This window comes from Aplysia californica, unplaced genomic scaffold, assembly GCF_000002075.1.
Source record: "Aplysia californica isolate F4 #8 unplaced genomic scaffold, AplCal3.0 scaffold01242, whole genome shotgun sequence".
Taxonomy (NCBI): domain Eukaryota; kingdom Metazoa; phylum Mollusca; class Gastropoda; order Aplysiida; family Aplysiidae; genus Aplysia; species Aplysia californica.
In genome coordinates this window covers 41,722-62,939 of record NW_004798512.1, presented here as the reverse complement: position 1 = coordinate 62,939, position 21,218 = coordinate 41,722, and the positions used below count along the sequence as shown (strand labels likewise).

Below are 21,218 nucleotides of genomic sequence, written 5' to 3'. Positions count from 1 at the left end.
TAAAATAAATCCTTATATTTCACATGTTTAAGAACTTGATTGCCTATCTCACTCGTGAAATACATTGTATAAGCTGTTTTCACAGCTGGCACCGCCTATTTTTTATTTGCATAAATTACTCTGTGCACTGCATACGCCCTACCTTCTGCTGGCAACAAGCAACCTTTAGCCTTTTAGCCTAGTTTGTTTTGATTGTGAAGTTATCATAGATCTAAAGTTACAGCCATCTCTCTTCTAATTCTATTGTTTTTTGTTTTTTATAGTAGAGGGCTTTACGGCGCTCGCAACTGCATAAGGTCATATGAACGCCATTTTCTAATTCTAACGTCACCATGGCAAAGAGATTTACCGAAATGAGCAAAGAAAAAGTGCTCAGTTTTATTGACCGAGAAAAAAATGAAAGCACGAAGAAGAAAACACGCTGTGGCCTCACTCAATTTGTTTCGAACATTCCTCACACAACTGTACAAAGGGAGTACATTTCGAACCCTGTTCAGATTGATTTTTACCAGATACCACCCAATGAACTGAATGACTTTGTTACCGTACCTAATTTATTCTGAGTGACTGTGAGAAAGGAGGATGGTTCAGAGTATGAACCTGTTACAATAAGGTCCATGCTCTCAAGCCTTGATAGGTATCTGAAAGACAAAAACTATGGCACAACTATTAGGTGGGGAATTCAATTTGATAAAGCGCGATCGGCGCTCAAAGAAAAACAAAAGGCCCTTAAAAGAATGGGGAAAGGCTCCAAGCCTGCGGCACCCCAAGAAATAACGGATGAGGAAATTGAAATTTTGTGGAGAAATGGTCAGTTGGGACATGAATCCCCTAACTAGGAGTATACTTAACACTCAGTGGATGTATACAACTATGGGGTTTGGACTATGTGGCTCACAAGAGCACTGGTCTATATGTCGGGGGGGGGGTGTGTTCTCCAAGAGATCTGATGGACAATGAAGGACATGAGTACCTAAAATTCAATGAAAGGCAGACAAAAACAAGTCAGGGTCATAATGGAGAAACAAGAAAAGTTGAGCCAAAACTACGGGCCGACAATGACCCTACCAGGTGTACAAAGCATACAAAATGAAAAGACCAGGTCTGTTTTCTCTCAAACCCTGAGGATCACTTCTACCTCGCAACAACCACCGAAGCAATTAAATCCAAAGACGAAACATGGTTCAAACGACAACCAATTGGAGCGAACAAACTGAAAACATTGTCCAGACTTGCCAACCTCCCGCTTTTCCTGGTTTTCTCATAAAATCCCAGTTTCCAGGTCTGGTCTGGTTTTGGACCCGGTCCGGTAGTAAAATTATGAAAAATTATAGAAAGAAAAAAGCGAATGATTCTCAGATGATCTGCCATTTTTTTCTTGAGTTGCTGCCTTTTTTCCCTCGCACATGCGCTGTTTGTTATTTTCGTTTACTATCGCCGAGCATTTCCGCTTCAGCCACTCTGTTATTTGGCCTACTTAGAGAAGCACTTGTCTTCAATTTCGAGATGAAAGCAAAGAAAGTGAAAACATCGTGCTAATTCCGCCAGGAATATTCTGCTGAGATCCCTAGCATTCGGCCTTCTCAGAAAGGCGTTACATTCGCTCAGTGCATAGTGTGTTCCTGTGACTTTAGTATTGTGTCGGGGGGGGGGGGGGGGGGGGGGAAGGGAGCCTCTCCAACAATTCTTCAAAGCAGAGTTTGCAGCATTCACTGAAGCTCAACAAAAGACCTCTAAACAAGACCGTCTTAGGTGAATCACCAAGTTCACCAGGTTCATGGATTCACCCACAGCCAAGCTTGTTTCTGCTTGAGGCACTGCCAATATTCAACAAATGCAATCTGGCTCTTCAGAGAGATGCTCCTCAGATTCCACTTTACATCAGCGCTTGAATGATGTCTACACTAAGCTGCTGATTCGTTTTGCAAAGACTTCAGAAATCTCCAAATACGACAACATCTTCCTGCTTGACTACTCTGACAAAAAGAACCAATTGTCACGTGATTTGAAGCTTGGACAACGAAAAAGAGACCATCTCATTGGCAGGTCTGATTGTCATTGATGAAGATGGCAGCCACACTGCCTTCAACTTCAAGATCTACTCACCTCACTAACTATAGTGCCTGCAAAAGACTACTTCAAACACTGGTGGACAAAAATGTCAGCCCTAGTGACATAATACAGATATCAGGCCACAAAAATGTACAATCGATCAACAATTGTAGCACAATGTCGGCAAAAACCCATAAACGTCTGTTCTCTTTTATCTATCCAGAGTCTGGCGTTAAGATATCTAGATCTACATCCACATCAAGTAGCACTACCGCTTAGCATACTGACGACACCAACAGTCTCATGGCTTCATCCAGTGACAATGTCGCTAATCATCACATCAAGTATGATCAAGCTTCAATCCAAATCACTCTGCACAGCCGTGTTGCACCAGTGAACAAGGCCCGCCAGCACTTACAAACACATTAGTTGCACAAAACCGTAACTACTGTGCCACATCAACTGTCGAAGAAATGGAGGAAACACCAGCCTTTGACCTGGGATTCCGGCTAGACCAAGACCTTTCCAGTACAAACACTGTCACAGCAAGAGGTCTAAAGCTGGAGGAGAGTTTATTCAAAGGTCCCGTGTATGGAGGCTCCATTAACATTAACATCAAATTCAACACCTGGGAACAGTGGCTGAATGGATGGGTAATGGGCAAAACTGGAAGAGCTGCATTTGCACACATGACTGCTCCCAACTCAAAATATGCACTAAACTCCCTGAGTAAACGGGAACAAGTCACTATCTTTCGCCTGCGAACACAACACATCCCATTGAATTCCTACCTATAGTGTAAGGATACCCCACCTGACTGCCCACTGTGTGACAGTATCACACCATCTCTTTTTCTGCCATGCACTTAGCAACCTGCGTAGCACCTATCTACCTGCCTCCCCTGATATCAGAAATACTTTATATAGCGACAAAATGCAGCTGATAAAAACCTGTAAATTCTTGGCCATATCGACAGGCTGAACGGCTAGAACCTAGATGGCCGCTGGATCGAAAAGTTAAGTAAAGCAACATTAACATAAACTATGTGCAACCAAAATGAACAGTTGACACGCACATGTTTTTGTGTATTGAACACCATAATGTTGCTATTTATAGGTGACCTCATTGATTATTTTGTGTCATCGGTCTTGGGTGTCACTAACCCAGTGTCAATCTCGACAAAGTTTTGTTTACATTTTGGTGCCATAATATCATTCCATTTGATAATTTCTTCATTACAAAACAAAAAGAACTCAAAGCGCAGTTTCTTAATCTTCCACTCGTTGAACTGCGCGTTTTCTAATTGCTTTGCCAATGTTTACATTGTTTTTGTTGTATTATTTGGGGTTTATTTCGCAGAGGGAGACATACAAATAGCATCAGTAATTAGGCCTAGTGTGGCCAAAACAGAAAGAACCCAGATTTTTTTCACTTTGCCTGGACTCCGATGGGACTTAAATTGAAATTTTGTTTTCATGTGAGACTCGGTAAGTGGGACCACTTGACTGGTCATTTGAACTTTGCTGGTACAGAAAAATTGATTCGCTACATGTAATACCAGTCAGTATGAGTTATGGTTGTAGATTATGATTCATCCTACTTGTGAAATTGCCAGTTGTAATCAACAGTTTTAAATTCTTTTTATCCTGTTATCATGGTCAGAAGAAAGTGAACAAGCTACAAGCTATTATAATGTAGGAAGCATCAACAATGTATGAATATGAGGGACAGGAATAGAGATTCTACTACTACTATAATATTTTACAGAAGTAAGTATGAATCCCAGTACTATCCTTCCTATATATTCTATATGAAAACGATAAAACAATTCTGACAATTTGTAAAGCATGTATTTAAGAGAACAGCACCAACCCAAAGGACATTTGTCACCCAGAGGTATATGGTTCAAACTCCAGGAATGCCAAAGAAGATAACGTCAGAGAAGCACCTACAAGTACAAGTCATAACCGAGAGGGTGTAAGTGTAAGGGTGCCTTGTAAAGAGCAGGGGTCACCAATCTACTGGCTGCGGGTCAGATCCAGCCCCCTGACATGTCACCATGCTGAGCTGAACCCAAAAGTGCAAATTAAACTACATGCTTCTATAGGCTTCATAACTTCTAGTTACTGACTATATTTTAAAATATTCAATGTACAGTATTGAACAAAATAGTAACCCATGCTCAGCACTCTTCTTAGTTATTCAGCCCATTTTGAAAACAGGTTTTAGTGACCCTTGTTATGGAGACTTACGCAAATAGCGAAATTCATTATATTTTATAGACAAAAGATTTCCACATCCTGCCAATTTTGTTAAATGAATGCAAGACTGCTTTTGGAGATGAAAGCTAGTGTCAGCTTATCCCACCACAGAGATGAGTCTCTGGGACCTTCATGTACATCGATCTACAGACTATACTTATTAGGACTTTGAGATCAAAGACATCATCTTCAGTTTTGAAGGTTTTCCTCTATCCCCTAAAAATCATGAACACGAGTTCTTTCCTTACAGTTGATTTAAAGAAGGTATTTTGACCCATAATGATTTGACACTCCCTATAATTCAGCTTTGTATTAGTTGAACCTGCTCAAAGACAAATCAACAATATAGACAGCCACTTTACACACATAGATACACTCCCCCTTCCATCCCCCTGCATTTTTTCTCTATATTATAACACTGTCTAAGATTACCATTTCCTCCCCTCCCTGGAAAAGAGGCGTTTGTCTTTCTTACACAGGTTTAAGGGGGGGAGCTACACCCCCAAAATCAAAATTCGGCTCAAAATCATGGAATTTGAATTGTAGGCATTTTTAGCTTCCTCAGCCTCTCCTACAACTATTTCATGGCATAAGAACCCCCAAAAACCGTATTTTTTCCCGTACCGGGCATGTTTGTAACCGCCATTTCCTCATAAAGTCAGTATTTTATTTTTCTTTATCGGCCGTTTTCTCAAAATGCGACTTTCCTCTATACCTTTTTGAATAACTCCACCATTTTTCATCCAATCTTCATGAAATTTTCACAGAATGAAGAGAAGAGGTAATACTAAAAATTTGTCTGTTGAATTTTTGATATATGGAATAGATTTTTGTTGGTGGCGTCTGGAGTGTGGACTTTCACGGATTTTTCGCAAACTTGAATGCTACCTCAGGAAAAAATTCATTAAAAATTTTCTAATTCGATTAGGAAAAAAACAACAGACAAATTTTTAGAACTAATGTTTGTAAATACGTATGCAAAAAAACAATCAATTTCCATGAGCGATAAGTGCGGTATTCATTACGTAAGACATGTCAATAAAATCCAATATGGCGGCGTATCAATGGAAACAAAACTTTTTTCTCAAATTTGATTGCGGATTTCAAGACCCCTTACTATGCTTGTTATATGTGTGAAATTTGGTAAAATTCGGTCCAGTAATAAGCGAGATAGCCTCTAGGTGTAGCCCCCCCCCCCCCCCCCCCTTAACTGTACAATTTATTAACACACAGATGCCGAGTCACATTTTTTGGACAGAAGAAAAAAAAAATTGTGCCATAAAGCCCCTATACATTATATAAATATTTATTATTATATTATATATGTGTATGTGTGCCAGGACAAAGGTCCCAGTTGCCGGCAAAGCTATTTTTGAGCAACGAGGTGAAAAGGCAAAAAAAGTCATACCTAGTCAAAAATTTTGTTTTACCAGAAAACACACGTTTCGTTTAACCAATTGAAAGGATTTTATAATATTTTAAGTCTCAATTTTAATAGTTATCTTTGCAAACATGTTGTACTTCGCCAAAGGTTAAAATGTGCTAGAAATTGGGTTTTTCTAAATTAAACTTTTCTTTTACACCCTATGTTACAAAATGTGATGTATCTTTAACTCACTCACTGCCAGGCATTTCTCGGCAGGATAACTGAGGAATGCCAGGCTTTCGGGACCATTTTCAAAACCTCACTGTGAGCTTATTATTTTGTGTACAGCATTGAACTTTTCCACAAACAATGACATTGAAACATACTCAACAAGTCAAAAAACAATTTTGTGATACCTTTACCGTGTGAAATTTTATGAGTTTGTGAATATGTGGCAAAATCGAGAAAAAAACCTTTTACATAACATTTATGTGCTTGGTACATGCAGTCGATATGCATGCCTTTATATCTTTGTCTCTGCAAGAAATAGATGTTGTATCAACTGACAAATGTTGAAGACTCACTTTGAAAAGATATCTGACAAATTTTATATAACTGGAATATCATTTAAGTCATCAGTCCACTCATCCTGAGCATCAACATCTGGGTGTGTGGTTGCAGGACAGGGCATGGCCACTGGGGGAGGGGTGCCACTATTTGAAGTTTGTTGTGTAGACATAGGAGGGTCTATGTCAGCTGTATTCCTATCATTTGGGGTGTAAATCTACGCCAGGAAGCATCGGATCATAGGTCTGAGCATGGGGAACACCTGATTCTAGATCTAGGCCTAGATCTAGAACAATTTTCAGCTTCACTTGTGTCTGCACCTCTCTTATTTCCTGTCCTATACTCATTATCAACTCTGTATGATGGTTCACCATCACTATCATCTGCAAAAAGATCTTAATCTGACCCTTTATTGACGAATGGGTCCATCAATTCAAATGTTCCGACCTCGTTGAGAGGCCGTCGCCATGGTAACTGAGCATTAGTAGTTTTTAGTTCGTTTCGGGTGAGTTTGAAAAAGTCCAATTTTTAAGTAGCTTATTCAAGGGAAGTTACTGCAACAAAGCGGAATCGAAACTAAACTGGATGTCGCCTACTTCCGACTGCCAAGCCCGAAACGCGTCGGGGAATGTTTGAAAAATAGTAAAAACGCACCTGACGCGTTTCGGGTTTGGCAGGCGGCGGTCTATGCGGATCAACCGACAGGGTTCGGGCATGGCAGTGAGTGAATTAAAACTACTCAAGATATTTCAAAATTTTTAAATTCTGTGTGTTTAGCATTGAACTGGCTACACGAATGTTCCCTTATTTGAATATCCAACATTTCCAACAACTGGGACCTTTCTCAAGGTACACACACACACATATATAAATACGTAAAACTAAAATACAGCTGTAGACATGAGCACAATTCAATACAACATTCAATAATCTCCTTCAGTACCAGGGAAGTTCCCAAACAGCACCAGTCAATATACCCAATTATAATAAGCTTTGCACACGATGAAGCAAGGCAAAATCATGAGCTTTGCATTTAAAAGAAATTTCCCCATAAACTTACGGGATAGCAAAAAAAAAAAAAAAAAAAGCAAAAAAAAAAAAAAGCCCACTGACGAGGATATTATAACTCAATTAATAATAGCAGACTTTGCACACAATAAAGTCAGGTAAAATCATCCTTTCCATAGGAAAAAAAAAGTTTCCCTTTACCAAAGCACATGAAAAATAAAACTCAACTATACTATCTGAATATCACCCTTGATATGGATATACAATTGCATTGTTTTGTTTCACTTTTTAAAATCAAATTCATAAAAGCTTGAAGGTTCAAGTTCAAATGAAAGACAAATAAAGGACAACAACTTTTTAAAACTATGAACAGATTGTCCCTTAGACACTTTCACTACTACTTTATTCTAGGCAGCCCTATGAGTGTACTAATACTAATGTAACTTAGTTTTTAAGCACATTTCATGATATTTGACTAGAAGTATTTGTATTTTCTCAGCCAGTGTGAATGAATCCTAGACATTTGAGGGTAGCAGTAACTTACTGAGGAAGTGTAGCTGAAGATGCTCTGAGAAGTTTTGATAATTTTCATCCATGCCTAACAAATATTATCTCCAACATAAGAATAGACAGTGTTCTTTTTGGCTTCCTACTCCTGTTTTTATTTAATCATGGATCAACGAGGAGATTTAATGTTGCTTTGTTTTACACAATAGAAAAAAATAATCTTTATATTGTAGGCAGTATGTTTGCCGTGAACAAGAAAAATATATAAGTGGGTTTCTTACTCATTTTTAAAATTTGGCTAGATTATTAGGTAGTATAACACAAACACAGAAATTTCAAAATCGTGGATAGCTTGTACAATTTGCCTTTCCCCCAATTGATACTCTTTAATTTTTTGTCATGAATTAACAAACCGATTTATGGTTATGTCAAACACATCATTTCTCAATCCCTGATGTGTTTGAATTAACTGTATGAGTTGGAGGTGAGATAATGCTCAATACAAAAAGGCTCTCTGCTCTTTACTAAACCTAACTATGATTTCGACAGGCAACGGAAATTTGAGAAAGACAATATCTGCAAACTTCCGTTGACTTGTTAGACTGCTGTAGCATGCAATATGGCGTGAACAATGCGACTTTTAGTGGTAGACCTAATACGAACTGGTATGTACAGTGGAACTCGGATTCAACGAGGTCGCCGGGTCTGACCTACCAGCATTAGTCAATTAAGAGGCAAACCTCCGAGTTAAACAGACATCTTTGAAAGGACAGAGCCAAATAAGAAATTCGTTTAAAGTGCTTTTTTCAAGATCACAACGTTGGACTGAGCTGAGGCTTGAAACCCTAAGCCTGCAATTCCATGATAACGGGTCCAGTAGCCCAATCACCCAGCTACCGATGCCACACAGAGAGATTGTATTTTCATTCATACAGTATGATTTCCTCAGTACCGGTATTGGGCAGAGATCATTAATGTTGCCCAGACCAGGCATGCCACCGGGATTTTGTGGAAATAACTGAAAATTTACAAATTTGAGGTTGAAAACAAAAAGACAATTAGATTCTACTTAACAACTAATATGGGGTTAAACAGTAAACAAATGCTGAGAATAATAACTGTTCTTACAGAATCTCAGAGAATATTACAGCATAAAACGACAGTCTCTGTATGAATATATCATGATTCTATTTAAACAAACTCAAATCTCTACCCTCAGGCTTGATAGCCTGAGGTTCTGCTATTATTTGCACACAAGAATGACAAGCAGTCAACTCATTCAAGCACTGATGATTTTTCCCTTGTCTTTAGTTACATCGTGTGGCCAGCCTCATGTTATATTGTACTCCATTGTTCTGATTTCAATGTATTCTAGTTGCAAAAACAGGAGTCAGTACATTGCAAAATTGAAATTCCACAGTGCACAGGCATTAATTATAATAATTTGGGGCTCAGACTGAACATTTTTTCAACAGCAATGACAGCAGCGGCAAAATAACTTACAAAAGTTGAAAAGTTCAGTTGTTCCTCATATATCGCAAAATGACGACGCAACGACAATTTGCACCACCAAAAGGGTTAAATTTTTGTACATGAACCAAAGAAAGTCAGCAACAGTAAGTTCAGTAAGTTCAGTAAGTGAACAGAAATAGTTCCCGCTCAGCAAAAAGATTCAACACAATACCAGTACCTACAACAGGTTGAAGAAGCACCTCATAATACTTATATTACACCACAAGTCAAAGTTAAAAAACACAAAACAATCTTGGCCAAAAAAAATGCGAGCCAGGTGGCACCTTTCGTATAAATAAATATTAAGTTATTGAACTCTAGACTTTTATTCATTTAATTTTTTTTTTCATTCATAGAGCTAGAGCGTATTTATTTTAATATAAAACAAATCAAAGATACATCCTGTATAGCAAACATACGGGGCACCTGTGGACCAGACCAACACTTGAAGAGATGAAACAATTCACTGCAGTAAATTTGCTGCACTGATTGTTGCTGGTATGGCATTCTGCGCCTTGATTAGATGATCTTAAAGCAGAATGCATGATACAGCTTTGCCTGGGAGGTAGACGTAGAGGAAATAGATTGTCCAAATACTACTCATCTCCCTTCCGACCGTGACTCCCTTGATTTGCTCCACAGGAGAGACACAGCTAATATGTTTAGAATCGAGGAAGGTGTAAGGTGTGTCTTACTATTTTACAGGTGTGGTATAATAATAATAATAATAAAAATAATCGTTTGCCCATTGTGAAATGATGATGACCTTTACATCTGAGATTACAGGTGTGATAGGAATATAATGTTGTTAATGATAGGGAATTTTGTTTTGTTTTGAATTTTGCTTGGTTGATTGTTACTTAATACCTTATAAAAACTTCCCTCGTTGCAGTTACTCATAACTATTAACATAATGAAAAAATGCAGAAAAGCGTGTTTTATTATGTTTTTATGAAAACTTGGATATCATACCATGGAGCTCAAGAATATGTCATATATGAAGTATGTAATACATTCCAAAATGAGTAAGTAAATAAATGGGAGTGTTGTGTTGTCATTTTTGATTCACATACTCTTCCACGTTTCTAAAAGAAAATTACGTTTTACATTTTTTCTCAGTTATCAAAGAAAATGTTGCAGCATGTTACATGAAAAAATGCACTTGTATAATATAAGAAAATCCATTCCCAAGAGAAGTCCAAACTGGAAAAAAAGAAAAATGGTTCCCGATTTGGACCCAACAAAGCAGCACTCTCAGGTTGATCAACACAGCTATTTACAAGCGGCAAATAAAGTTGCAAACAAGTATTTTCTCCTTTCACACTCCTTATCTTGTACATAATTTTGAAACAAAAATGCAACATTCCAGCACCAAGCACTCTTTTTCTTGTCAGAATAGAAAATTAATGACATAACACCAAAGTCTCCTTTTTCCCTCAACTAAGAAAAAAGGACTGAGATTACTTCTAGTACAATTACTAAAGATAGGAAAAATACAAAAGCAAAGATGGTTTATTTCAGTTTTTGATTGATCTTACTGAAATTGGTGTAAAAATGGCCATGCTGTGTGAGTGCAAACCTCCCATTCATTGATTTCCTTATGACATTTTTGACAAAAAAAACTTGTAAACACACCTAGTTAGATCTAGCCAAGCTATCCTAAAGACTTAAAGTTAAAAATGGAACAGACAAAAGAGTGTTTGACAAAGACCTTTTTTCTAAAAATAAATATTCCTTCCGATTTTCAGTAAAAAATTTGAACCCTAAATGAATAATGCAGGACAAAACTTACCAAAAAAACCCAACTGAACCCATTCTAATTCTTGAGTCTGTAACTTTCCTGGCCCACTTTTCTAAACGCATTATAAATACATGAAATGTGAGGCAAGATGGTTTTTTTTTTTCACTTCTTCATAGCAATGATAAAAAGCAGATACTCACAAACAAATAGATAAAACCAAGCCATGAAATCAAGGTTCAAGGTTGGGATAGGAGGAAAGAGAATATATGATTTAACACCCCTTTGCAGATATGCAATGATATATCGCCTTCAGTAAAGGAACAAAGTCATTCATCTTCCAATTCAATGCAGTGTCTGCTCATGTCATCAAGTGAGTATCAGATCAGGCTTCACAGGGAAGAGTGTACATATATCTGGAACCTGTGAAGTTCTGTAAAACCTTCTTGCGCACTACACATTTACACCAAGGTGTGTGGAGGTGGGGACTTTGCATAGGTCTTATTTTTTTGTGAGGAATGCTACAAACAAGTTAAAAAAAGAGATTAACTTCCAGAGTTCACAAAAGCCTTTCAGCTGTAGGTCTACAAATGCCATCAGTAGTGCCCAACAATAGCAGTATTTCAGAGTCAAACCAGGAAAAAAATAATTTTCATTGTGCCAACCCCTCTAGCCTAACAAGTAAAATGTTTTGAGAGGCCCAGCCATGAAATTGGAGATACTGAGTGCATCCGCTAAAGGTATTAGAAGATATTATGTTTTCTAAATATCTGAAGCAGATTTTTTTGCAAACAATTGAATATTGTGAATTGTTGTTTGAAATGTGAAAAAGAACAGTACAGGATAAAAAAAAGTGCACTACACATTAGTATTTCAAGAGAACTGTGTCATTATTATGAATCAAAATGAAATCAGGATTACGTGATTAACTTATCTAAAAGAATTAAGAAGCAATTTACAATAAAGTCAGTAGCAACACGCCTCTGTAATCTCCGAGATGGCTGCAAAATTGCAACAAAGGCAGATTTTATGTTTACATCATTTTGATAGTATGTCCATTGTTTATATGCATGGTCATTTCTTCTGATGAAAATGTACAAGCTATTTAAAAGTCTGGAACATTTTAAGCAAAGAGGCAGGACTTTTTAATGGAGATAAATGAGTGATTTTTAATGACTTAGGTCTTATTTTGACTGGTTGCATTCTGTAGAAATGTTTCTTTCTTTATAAAATATGAATAATACACAAAATACAGAAATAAAATTTGAGACCAATTTTCTACAAGTCACACCACATTTTAGAAAAACAATTTTTCTGCATTAAATATGAAGTTGGTGGTATGTTCACAAAGAAACCACCTATTCATGCTTTCTCTTGCCCAACCAGCTGGGTCCAGAGCTTGACGTTTGTGAACTCCCAGAATTTTGAAGCTCTGCAGATGACGAATCTTCCGACGTAGAATCCTCATCACTTTTACTGAGCTCTCCCTCATGTTGCTGCTCTGCAAAGGTAAACCTGCTTCCTGTCTGTTCAAAGTCAACTCTCCTTTTCTTCACTCCAAACCGTGACTGTCTTTGAAACGTAGAACTGGTATCAGCAGATGGGGATCGCGGCGGGCTGGTGTGACTTTCATTTTCACTCACAGTTCTTCCGCGAGAGGCTGCTGCCACCTCAGCCATGAGGTCCTGGATGTCGGAAGAGACTGACTCGGCGCCATCAGAATCATCATCGGAATCACCCAGATGGAGGGTGAGATGGCTAGCCCGAATGTCTTCATCGCTGTCTTCATCGTCTGTGCAACCCTCAAAAACACTTTTCAAGGGCAGACAAATAGGACATATGTAGCCTGCTGACGCTGCGTGACCTGCAGATGACTGCGGCACGTCCAGAAGCCAGGTCATGTTGTTGGCGAGGAATGCCCGGAGACCTGGTGGCATCGCTAGAGAGTCCAAAACGCTGAGGTGAGCTGGGACGAACTGTCGCAGTCGTCGACAACACAGAAACTGGAGAGACATGGGGAAAGACCTCGAGGAGATGACTCGCATGCCACTGCGGGCAGCTGTAGAGCAAGCCATCGGGAATAATGTCCTGCCCCTCAGACCTCTGAAAGCAATACCTGCAGAAAAGAAACATAGGGTGAATATAAATCTATCAAATTTTTTTCTGTCTGGATACTGGACCTATTAATTCTTTTTTTTTTTTCTCTGTAACTTACTCAGGTTGACATTCATCACAGGTAAAGAGGGCACTCCATTAGTTCAGTTAGTATCATGCCGGACTACAGAGTGAAAGGCCCTGGTTCGAATCTCTGACTTGGCATTCTTGAACTCAGATTGTTTTGTAGAGTTTTCAAGGCAATTCTTTTTTAACAAAGTACTTGAGAAGCTACAAATTCAATGTATAATAATAATAATAAAGACCATTTGTATAGCGCATGTCTCCACTCGAAAGCAAGCTCTATGCGCTTTACATTACATTATTACTCCAGCAGACCACAGAACACTTAGATACATTCTCAGCTTCCCAGGAAGCATACAGTGCAAGCAGCTGGTTAAGTGCTCAAACACTAACAAACTGACAAGATCTTTCACTGTCTATAGCTGGGTACCCATTTTCACCTGGGTGAAGTGGGGAAAATTTGTGTAAAGTGCCTTTCCCAAGGACACATCATTCGGCCCGCGGCTCCAACCCCTGAACCCGCAACCTCACGATTACGAGTCTGGTAGCCTAACCACTAGGTACCTCTTCCAAACGAAAAAACGTGAACACAAACAAATGAAAACTCACTGACAACCAAAAAAACCCCCCCAAAAACATTTAGCCCTGTCAAGGATCTGAACCAGAGCCACCAGCAATAAGAAAAATAAACTGATTACATTTCCCAGAGGAAAATGAAAGCATTATTACTGAGACGCATACCCAAACTCTGCCGGTTTTTAAAGAAGGCCAGAGTGCCATGCCACATGTCCAGGTGGACACCGATGATAGCCCCTTGACCAAACCGACTGCAGTACTCCCTCTTCTTGCCACCATGCTGGACCCGGCCATCGTACGAGATGCCCCAACTGTCCATGTCAGTGCCCAGCATACTGTAGAACACGTTGTGGTATTTTCGGAGATCAACGTTTGCTGTCCCGACGCCGACCATCTGAAAAAGAGAAATTACTCTACTCTTATTCCTGCCTGATTGAATGATAAGTTCTTGAAAAGGCAAGGAACATTAATTTACTTTACTTGCTTGTTGGAAAATAAACCTGGGTAAAAATTAGTCGATCTGAAACAGTAAAACCTGTGTACTCTCATTCCTGACTGCATTATGAGTTCTTCTTGCTGGGCAAAGAACATTAAGTACTTTCTTGTTGGAAAAACGGCCTACATAAAAATAGAATAATAGTTGTCTTTAAAATCAACCACAGACTATCTCCTAAATTAAGTCACAGAATGTAGAAAGGAAGATGATGACGAAGGGAAGGAGAAGAGCAAGGTGAAGAAAGAGGGAGTGGAAAAGCAAAAAGACTACCACAAAGTTCAAGGCAGCATGGTGAGGATAAGATAAGATACGAACATGGCCCATTGTATATCTCAAAATTTCCCCTGAATTGAACAGTGTGAAAATAATACAAATAGCTGTTCCAAAGAAGTAATCTCCCTGAAAAAAATAAATTTTCAGTAATTTTAGCAATTTCATATTCTGGAAAAAAGAGTACAATACTCCACTTCATTGTAAACATCTCACTGGTGGAAGCCAACAATGTATTTTCAGTTTTAACATTGATTAAACAATCAATTTCACTCTGATTTCTAGTTCACTATACAAAATGAAATATAATGGAGGATCTCATACACTCCCTTCTGATTTAGTTAAATGATTTAAGTGAGGCATGCTAACACATTGAGTAACTTCTCACAATCCAAGAATAGAAAAATATGAATTTAAAATCAACAATGGGGTTAAATTTTAAGATTTTCAATATATATATGAGCAATTGCCAAAACGTGAGACTCTTTTGAGACTCAGTGGGGCAAACAATTTTTTCTTACCAATTTGACTCCCTTTTCTGTCAGTCACAGATTGACATTTAGTGCTCATATTCCTAGAGTATCAGAACAAGGAGATGTAGGGTATTGGAGATATGGGTCTATTGGTGTGGCAACCACTGTATTTCTTGTATGTAACAGTGATAACAAAAACATAAAAGCCGCAAGGCAAATTATGGACTTTAAATTCCTTTTGTTTAGTAAACAAAGACTTTGTACACTATGAACTCCATTCATAATGGTAAAATAAATGACAAGCTTTGTAACAATGACGCAGTGCTCAGAACATGTCATCATTGTTATGTACAAGAAAGGACACACATTGGACATTATCATTGACAACACATCACAATAGTGAAAGGCTGTACAAATACAGTTATCAAAGCCTCAGTACCAGAAAAACACATGTGGAAAACGATTTTTAAACTAATATAATGAGGCAAAAGCACAAAATCAATGGAGCTGACTCGTACATAACAGTGATGACAAACACGACTTGTACGAAACAATGATGACACAATGTACAGGAAAAGACAAAGTCATGCCTCCAGAGAGAAATGCGCACTCTAAGAATTAAAAAAACAAACCAAGAGAGATTTCTTTTTCTTTGAAACAGATATCAGGTCATATCAAAGACAGTGGATGATCACAATTATGCGGCTAATTATGACAAACAGTACTCGTACATAACAGTGATGACAAAACATACTGGGAAAAGGTAAAATCAGGCCTACAAAGAACAAATTTGCACTATGAGATACACAGATCAATAAAGGCGTATTTTGCTTCTAAATTAATCTTGCATGTATGAAATATATGTTGAAAACTTATTGATATTAGCAATGACGACAAATATTACTTGTACATAACAATGATGACACAATGACACAATGTATTGGAAAAAGGTGTATCATACCAACAAAGAAAAAATGTGTACTTTTGAGTTAGACAGATAAACAAGGACATGTTTGTTTATTTGTTTGAGTAAAAAGAACACACCTGATTTAAAACTTATTTGAACTTAGGACAATGTAATTTCTAGTAACTATCGATTTGGCATTTTTCTATTTACAAGGGGCTTAAATCCAAGAAGTGACTACTTTTATCAGCATGCCTCACATATAAGGCGGAACAAGGATGCATTCATAGAAAGTAATGAGCTCATACTCATAGTACAGAAATTACCATGTCAGTTCCATAGACAGGTGTCGTCATCTTGACTTCCCAGAAGTATTGATCCTTGTCCATGGGTAGTTGGCCTCTGATTGCTGCCGTGCCGAGGCTGTAGTCTTTGTGGAAAATCACCTGACGTCCTTTCTCCTGGAGGCTTGTGGCTTCACCACGGTGCTCTGGGTCCCAAGTCCAGTCAAAGTCTAGGGACGAAAAAGGAGATATGACGGACAACATGATATGAGATCACAAAATAGTAAATATTTACCAGTTGTGAAAGGAACTTAAATGTGTAAAGACAGGTAACTAATTAGAACTTAAATGTTAACAAGATTGTTATCTATGGGGAAAAAAGGGTGTTTAAAAACTCTACAAAAAGAATTTTTTTTTGAGGAAGACATAAAAAGAAAAAGCACTGTATAAAATGCTTTATTTACATTCTGCAAAAGTAAAATCACCAGCAAATCCCATGTTTGAATACCATCCTCTAAAAATTGGATAATTTTTTTTTCTAAACAGGCATACTGTGTACACTAAAGTTGGAACAACAAAGATTTCTAAACATTTTAATCTAAGTAAAAAAACAACAACCCACAAAGCATTGCCTACAGCAGCACTTCCAAAGGGAAGAAGAAAGAGGAAAAGCAAAGTTGAAAAATGTAATGTGGGGAGGCAGCAGAAAGTGAAAAGAATGAAAGCAGAAAAAATGAAGAGAATTTGTTTGTTTTTCTTGAACCAACACCAGATGGGTGCCCTTCTATACGATTACGAGTTGAAACTATAAAATTATAAAATGATAGAGGTACGGAAAAAAAGATTGAAAGAATAGAGAGGCAGCAAACTTACATTTCTCATCCTCTCCACATCTGCAGTCCCTTTCTCTTCCTTGTAAGACACACTTGCAAAACGTCTCCGTCTTCAAAGGCTTCCCATCAGGAAAGCGTAAAACAAGAGCCAAACTACGAAGTTCCTTTTGAGTCATTTCAGCTTTCTCAAAAAGGGATGCTGATGTCTGGCATCCTCTGTCTGTTCTGGGGCTATGAGACTTAGGACTAGATTCCCCAGAGCGCTCAGCAGCTGTCCTTGATTTGATCTTCTCAAGTAACCGAAGTTTAGATAGCCGGAAACTGCAATATTTGCAGCTAGAACGACTCACTTCTTCAGTATCCATAGAAGTCCCTTGGCTGACAAGTCTTTCTGAACCACTCATTTTGTCACCACTAGCAGAGATACTCTCACTAATGTGAACCACTGATGAAGCTCTTTCCTGTAAATCTACAGGGTCCGGAGTCAAAGACAAACCTTGATCCATATTATGAAAAAGTATTGAAAAACCAGAACCTCCATCCATTAAAACTTGTTTTCACTCCCATCACAGTTGATACACCTCTATCTCAATTCACAGAACAGTAGTGCAATCTGGAGAAGGAAAAAGATCATGTCTAGTCAGTACATGATTACAAGATATACTCATGTTGATGATTAAACTTTTTCATCATATTCCAAGAATAGTTTGATCTATTTTTTTTTAGAATGAGTGTATTTTATTAAGGCACGTGAGAGCACATGTTATCAATATTTTATAAAGTACAGTCGAACCTGTTCCAATCTAATGCCCCCCTGAATAAAACAATCACCTGTACAAACAGCCAGTTCCCATTTCTTCTCCATTTAAAAAAAAACATTTTAATGGCACTGTAGAAGACGTCCAACTTTCTGAGACAAGACAACACGTTTTCACTTTTCTTCTCGACAATGGGTGGCCATCTTAGACAATTTCGACTGTACTTGTAGTAGACAGAAATTAGGTCTTGCATGATGCCTTATAAACAACCAACATTCTCAAAGCTGGGAAAAAAGCATCCCTAACACAACAAATCTTTATAATAATAATACTTGTAAGTTTGAAAGTGAATATAATAAACTTCTTTAAATCCCTTCAAGCCCTTTATGACATAAACGCCGTTCATCATTTTTTTATACAGCAAAGGAGCTAAGATGCTGCTGTGACAAGCTGCATTCGTCATGTCTTGTAAAGCACGAGGACCATGATGAGATTTATATATCGCTCATCATGGGCTGTATTCTGCATACTGCTTCTATAATTAGATGCATTTCATAAAACTAATTGCAGATTCACATTCAGCAAATCTTTTCCCTTTAGAGAAACAAGGTGACCAGAAAAAAAGTTCGTCCAAAAGGAAGTTGATAAAACGTAAATTTTAAGCGGCATTTTTTTACCATTACTAGTAGCATGCATTATGAGTCACCTGAATCTTTGTTTGCCAAAATTTTCACAAAGCGAATTAAAATATGAAAATGAAAAGTATTTAATTTCTTTCTGACATAACTATGATGATACAGATGTGATCACAAAGACATTTATATATTTAGAATTTCTTTTTTCTGTGATTTATATGCTCTTCATGCTTATGTTTGAAAATTAAGTCAATTAGAAAAAGTCTATTAAAATAATTTTGTGTTCCATAAATTTCTATTGGGCATCTTTTGTTTTATGTCATCATGGTTATGTTCGAAAGATATTTGTGAGGCAGTGTGGTGAAATCAGGCGCTGTCAAAATAATGAAGGTCAAGAAACTTTCCTTTTTCTGCAAGTTAGGGAATTTTTATCAAAATTTGTTTTTTGTCCCAACACCTTTCATGCCCTTTAAAGAACTCATAATCAGGGTGGATTTTACTGAAAAACGATTAATAAAGGCATAAATAAGATAGACGTAAATTTTCAGTTTCCACGGACTCTCAGACTAAGGAAATAAATCAACTTCGGCGGCCTTTTTCTCTCTAATTTTACCTCTGAGACCAGGCGACCGCCAACTCCTTCAATCGAAATGTGTTGAATAGTATCCAAGATAAAATGCAGTGTTGATAATGAGAAAAAGTAAAAAAAGAAGAAAATATTCCGACCCCGTTGCAATCCTGAAATTTCAATAGAACTCTAATACTAGAACTACAATAAAATAACACCTTTCAAAGGTTTGTAGTTATATTTTGGAAAAAATAAAAAAAAGCAGAAATCCGTGGATCCGCGGAAAACTATCAGCACTGAAATTGATTTTTTTTTTTTCATCAAAAGCTAGACAAATTAGACAAACTGTAAGATAATACCAATAATTCCATATATGCCCCAAAATTTACGAGCGCCTGATTCCACCACGTCGTGACACATTTGATATTTTGCAGAGATTTATAGATCTTTAGGAAAATGTGAAAAAAGTGGCATTTTTTCATCATTAACATGCATTGTAAGTCTAATTGAATCTTCTGAATCGTTGTTTGCCCAAATTTTCATAAAAGAAATTAAGATATATGAAAACGGAAAGTTTTTCATTTCTTTTGAACATAACTATGATGACACAAATGCAGACACAATGGCATTCAGAATTTCTTTTTTCTGTGATCCTCACCATTTTATATGCTCTTCATGCTTATCTTTGAAAATTGAAGAAGAAAAGTTTAAAAATAATTGTGTATATATGTTCAAATTCTAAAAAATGTGTCATCATAGCTATGTCCGAGAGAATTTGACTTGATGTTATCGCCAGTTACACAGCTTGGCATGCCATCTGTAGGTCTGTATACGTGTATTTGTAGGAGATACATGTAAGAATACAAAAATTCAAGTAAAAACGAAATATAAAAACTTTATTATCAACCCTCTGTGCTACATTTTAGGTACCCTCCTATTGGCAAAGGCTCACACATACAAAGTTACAACATATCGTCCAGATACCCCCAATTTTGAGTATTTAAAGCACATTCTGACTCGTTGGTGAGAATAAAATTGATACTATTCTTACCGCGGGTGAGAATAACGACAGCCTACTATTCTCACCCAGTTTTTTCGTTTCGGGCATCATAGGACCCCTGTCACTTAGCGCTCCAGAGGCGACAAAACTCCCCTCCCTCTCTCACTCCGCTGAGCGTGCGAGGCGACTAAAATGGCCAACGGGCGGGCCAGCTCTCGAGCGCTTGAGGCGGCTATTGTCGATTTGGGGTTAAACCTTATCTTTGGAGCAAATATAGCGTCACCTTTTCTTGCTACAGTATTTATTGATTCTGTAGGCCTAATGGACAATTTTACTCTTGAATGGTTTATGAACCAATCAAAATTAAGAAAAAAATAAGCCTTGGGTCAAGGCACTCATCATCATCCAGTGCCAGATCTGCGACAGACGCCGGCGATCATGGTTCTCCATTCATTCCTTTGCTCGGATGCTCTTCTAAAAAAAGCTACGTTTCCCTGATATCCTCTCCTGCCACCCATTTGTTTAGGTTCCCTTTAAAGTATGTTGTTCTGGGCCTTTAAAATAAAACTGTGGGTTCTGTTAGGGATAACAATTTTAAACATGTTTTTTAGTGTGGTAAACATGACAATTCTAACATTAAAATGACAAACTATTAAGTAACATTATTTCATTAAACAGCTTTCAGTTAAAGGCTATTATATTTTAAAACTCTGGCAAATGAATTCCTTTCTGAATTTAGAATATATACACTTGTCTTGGGTTTTGGTGAAGATATACGTGCATACTCTCTCAAGATTTTAAAAATGAAACAATAACAATCCCCTAGAAAAATCGGCCAGCGTTCTGGGGCAGGTCACGAACGGTCACTCTTACAATTCACAAATTGTTTAGTATCATCTGTTCTCAACACCCAGGTAGGCCTAAGAATAAAAATCCATTGTATTCTCAGACCGGGTGAGAATAATACAGTAGTCTCCGCCTAAACGCACGATGCTCGGGAGGGCTCTTTAGCGTGTGTTTATACGGAGTGTGCGTTTACATATGAACCTTTGCAAAGGGAGGAAGGGACGCACTCATCTCATTGCCTTGATATTCTAGTGACTTCCCTTTGGGGTGGGGGTCACTTTGGGCCGATAAAGCGACGGCACGTGATGGTTTTGTGAAGGATTCCCCGATTGTGGTAAAGAATACAAAGGCGTTGAATGTGTGTGTGTGTGTGTGGGTGTAAGGGG

General features: G+C 37.8%; 1 protein-coding gene across 2 annotated transcripts in view; it reads right to left on the bottom strand.

Moving 5' to 3' along the window:
* Positions 1 to 9,610: 9,610 nt before the first annotated feature.
* Positions 9,611 to 21,218, bottom strand: part of LOC101850528 — a 14,307-nt gene continuing 2,699 nt past the window's right edge. For both annotated transcript variants that reach the window (XM_005112339.3, XM_013090369.2), the window contains exons 2-5: positions 17,066 to 17,638; positions 16,235 to 16,422; positions 13,931 to 14,159; positions 9,611 to 13,127 (exon numbers count right to left, since the gene is read on the bottom strand). In XM_005112339.3, the coding sequence (XP_005112396.1) occupies positions 12,370 to 13,127; positions 13,931 to 14,159; positions 16,235 to 16,422; positions 17,066 to 17,570 (1,680 nt within the window). In that variant the 5' untranslated portion in view covers positions 17,571 to 17,638 and the 3' untranslated portion in view covers positions 9,611 to 12,369. The remainder of the gene's footprint in view (positions 13,128 to 13,930; positions 14,160 to 16,234; positions 16,423 to 17,065; positions 17,639 to 21,218) is intronic.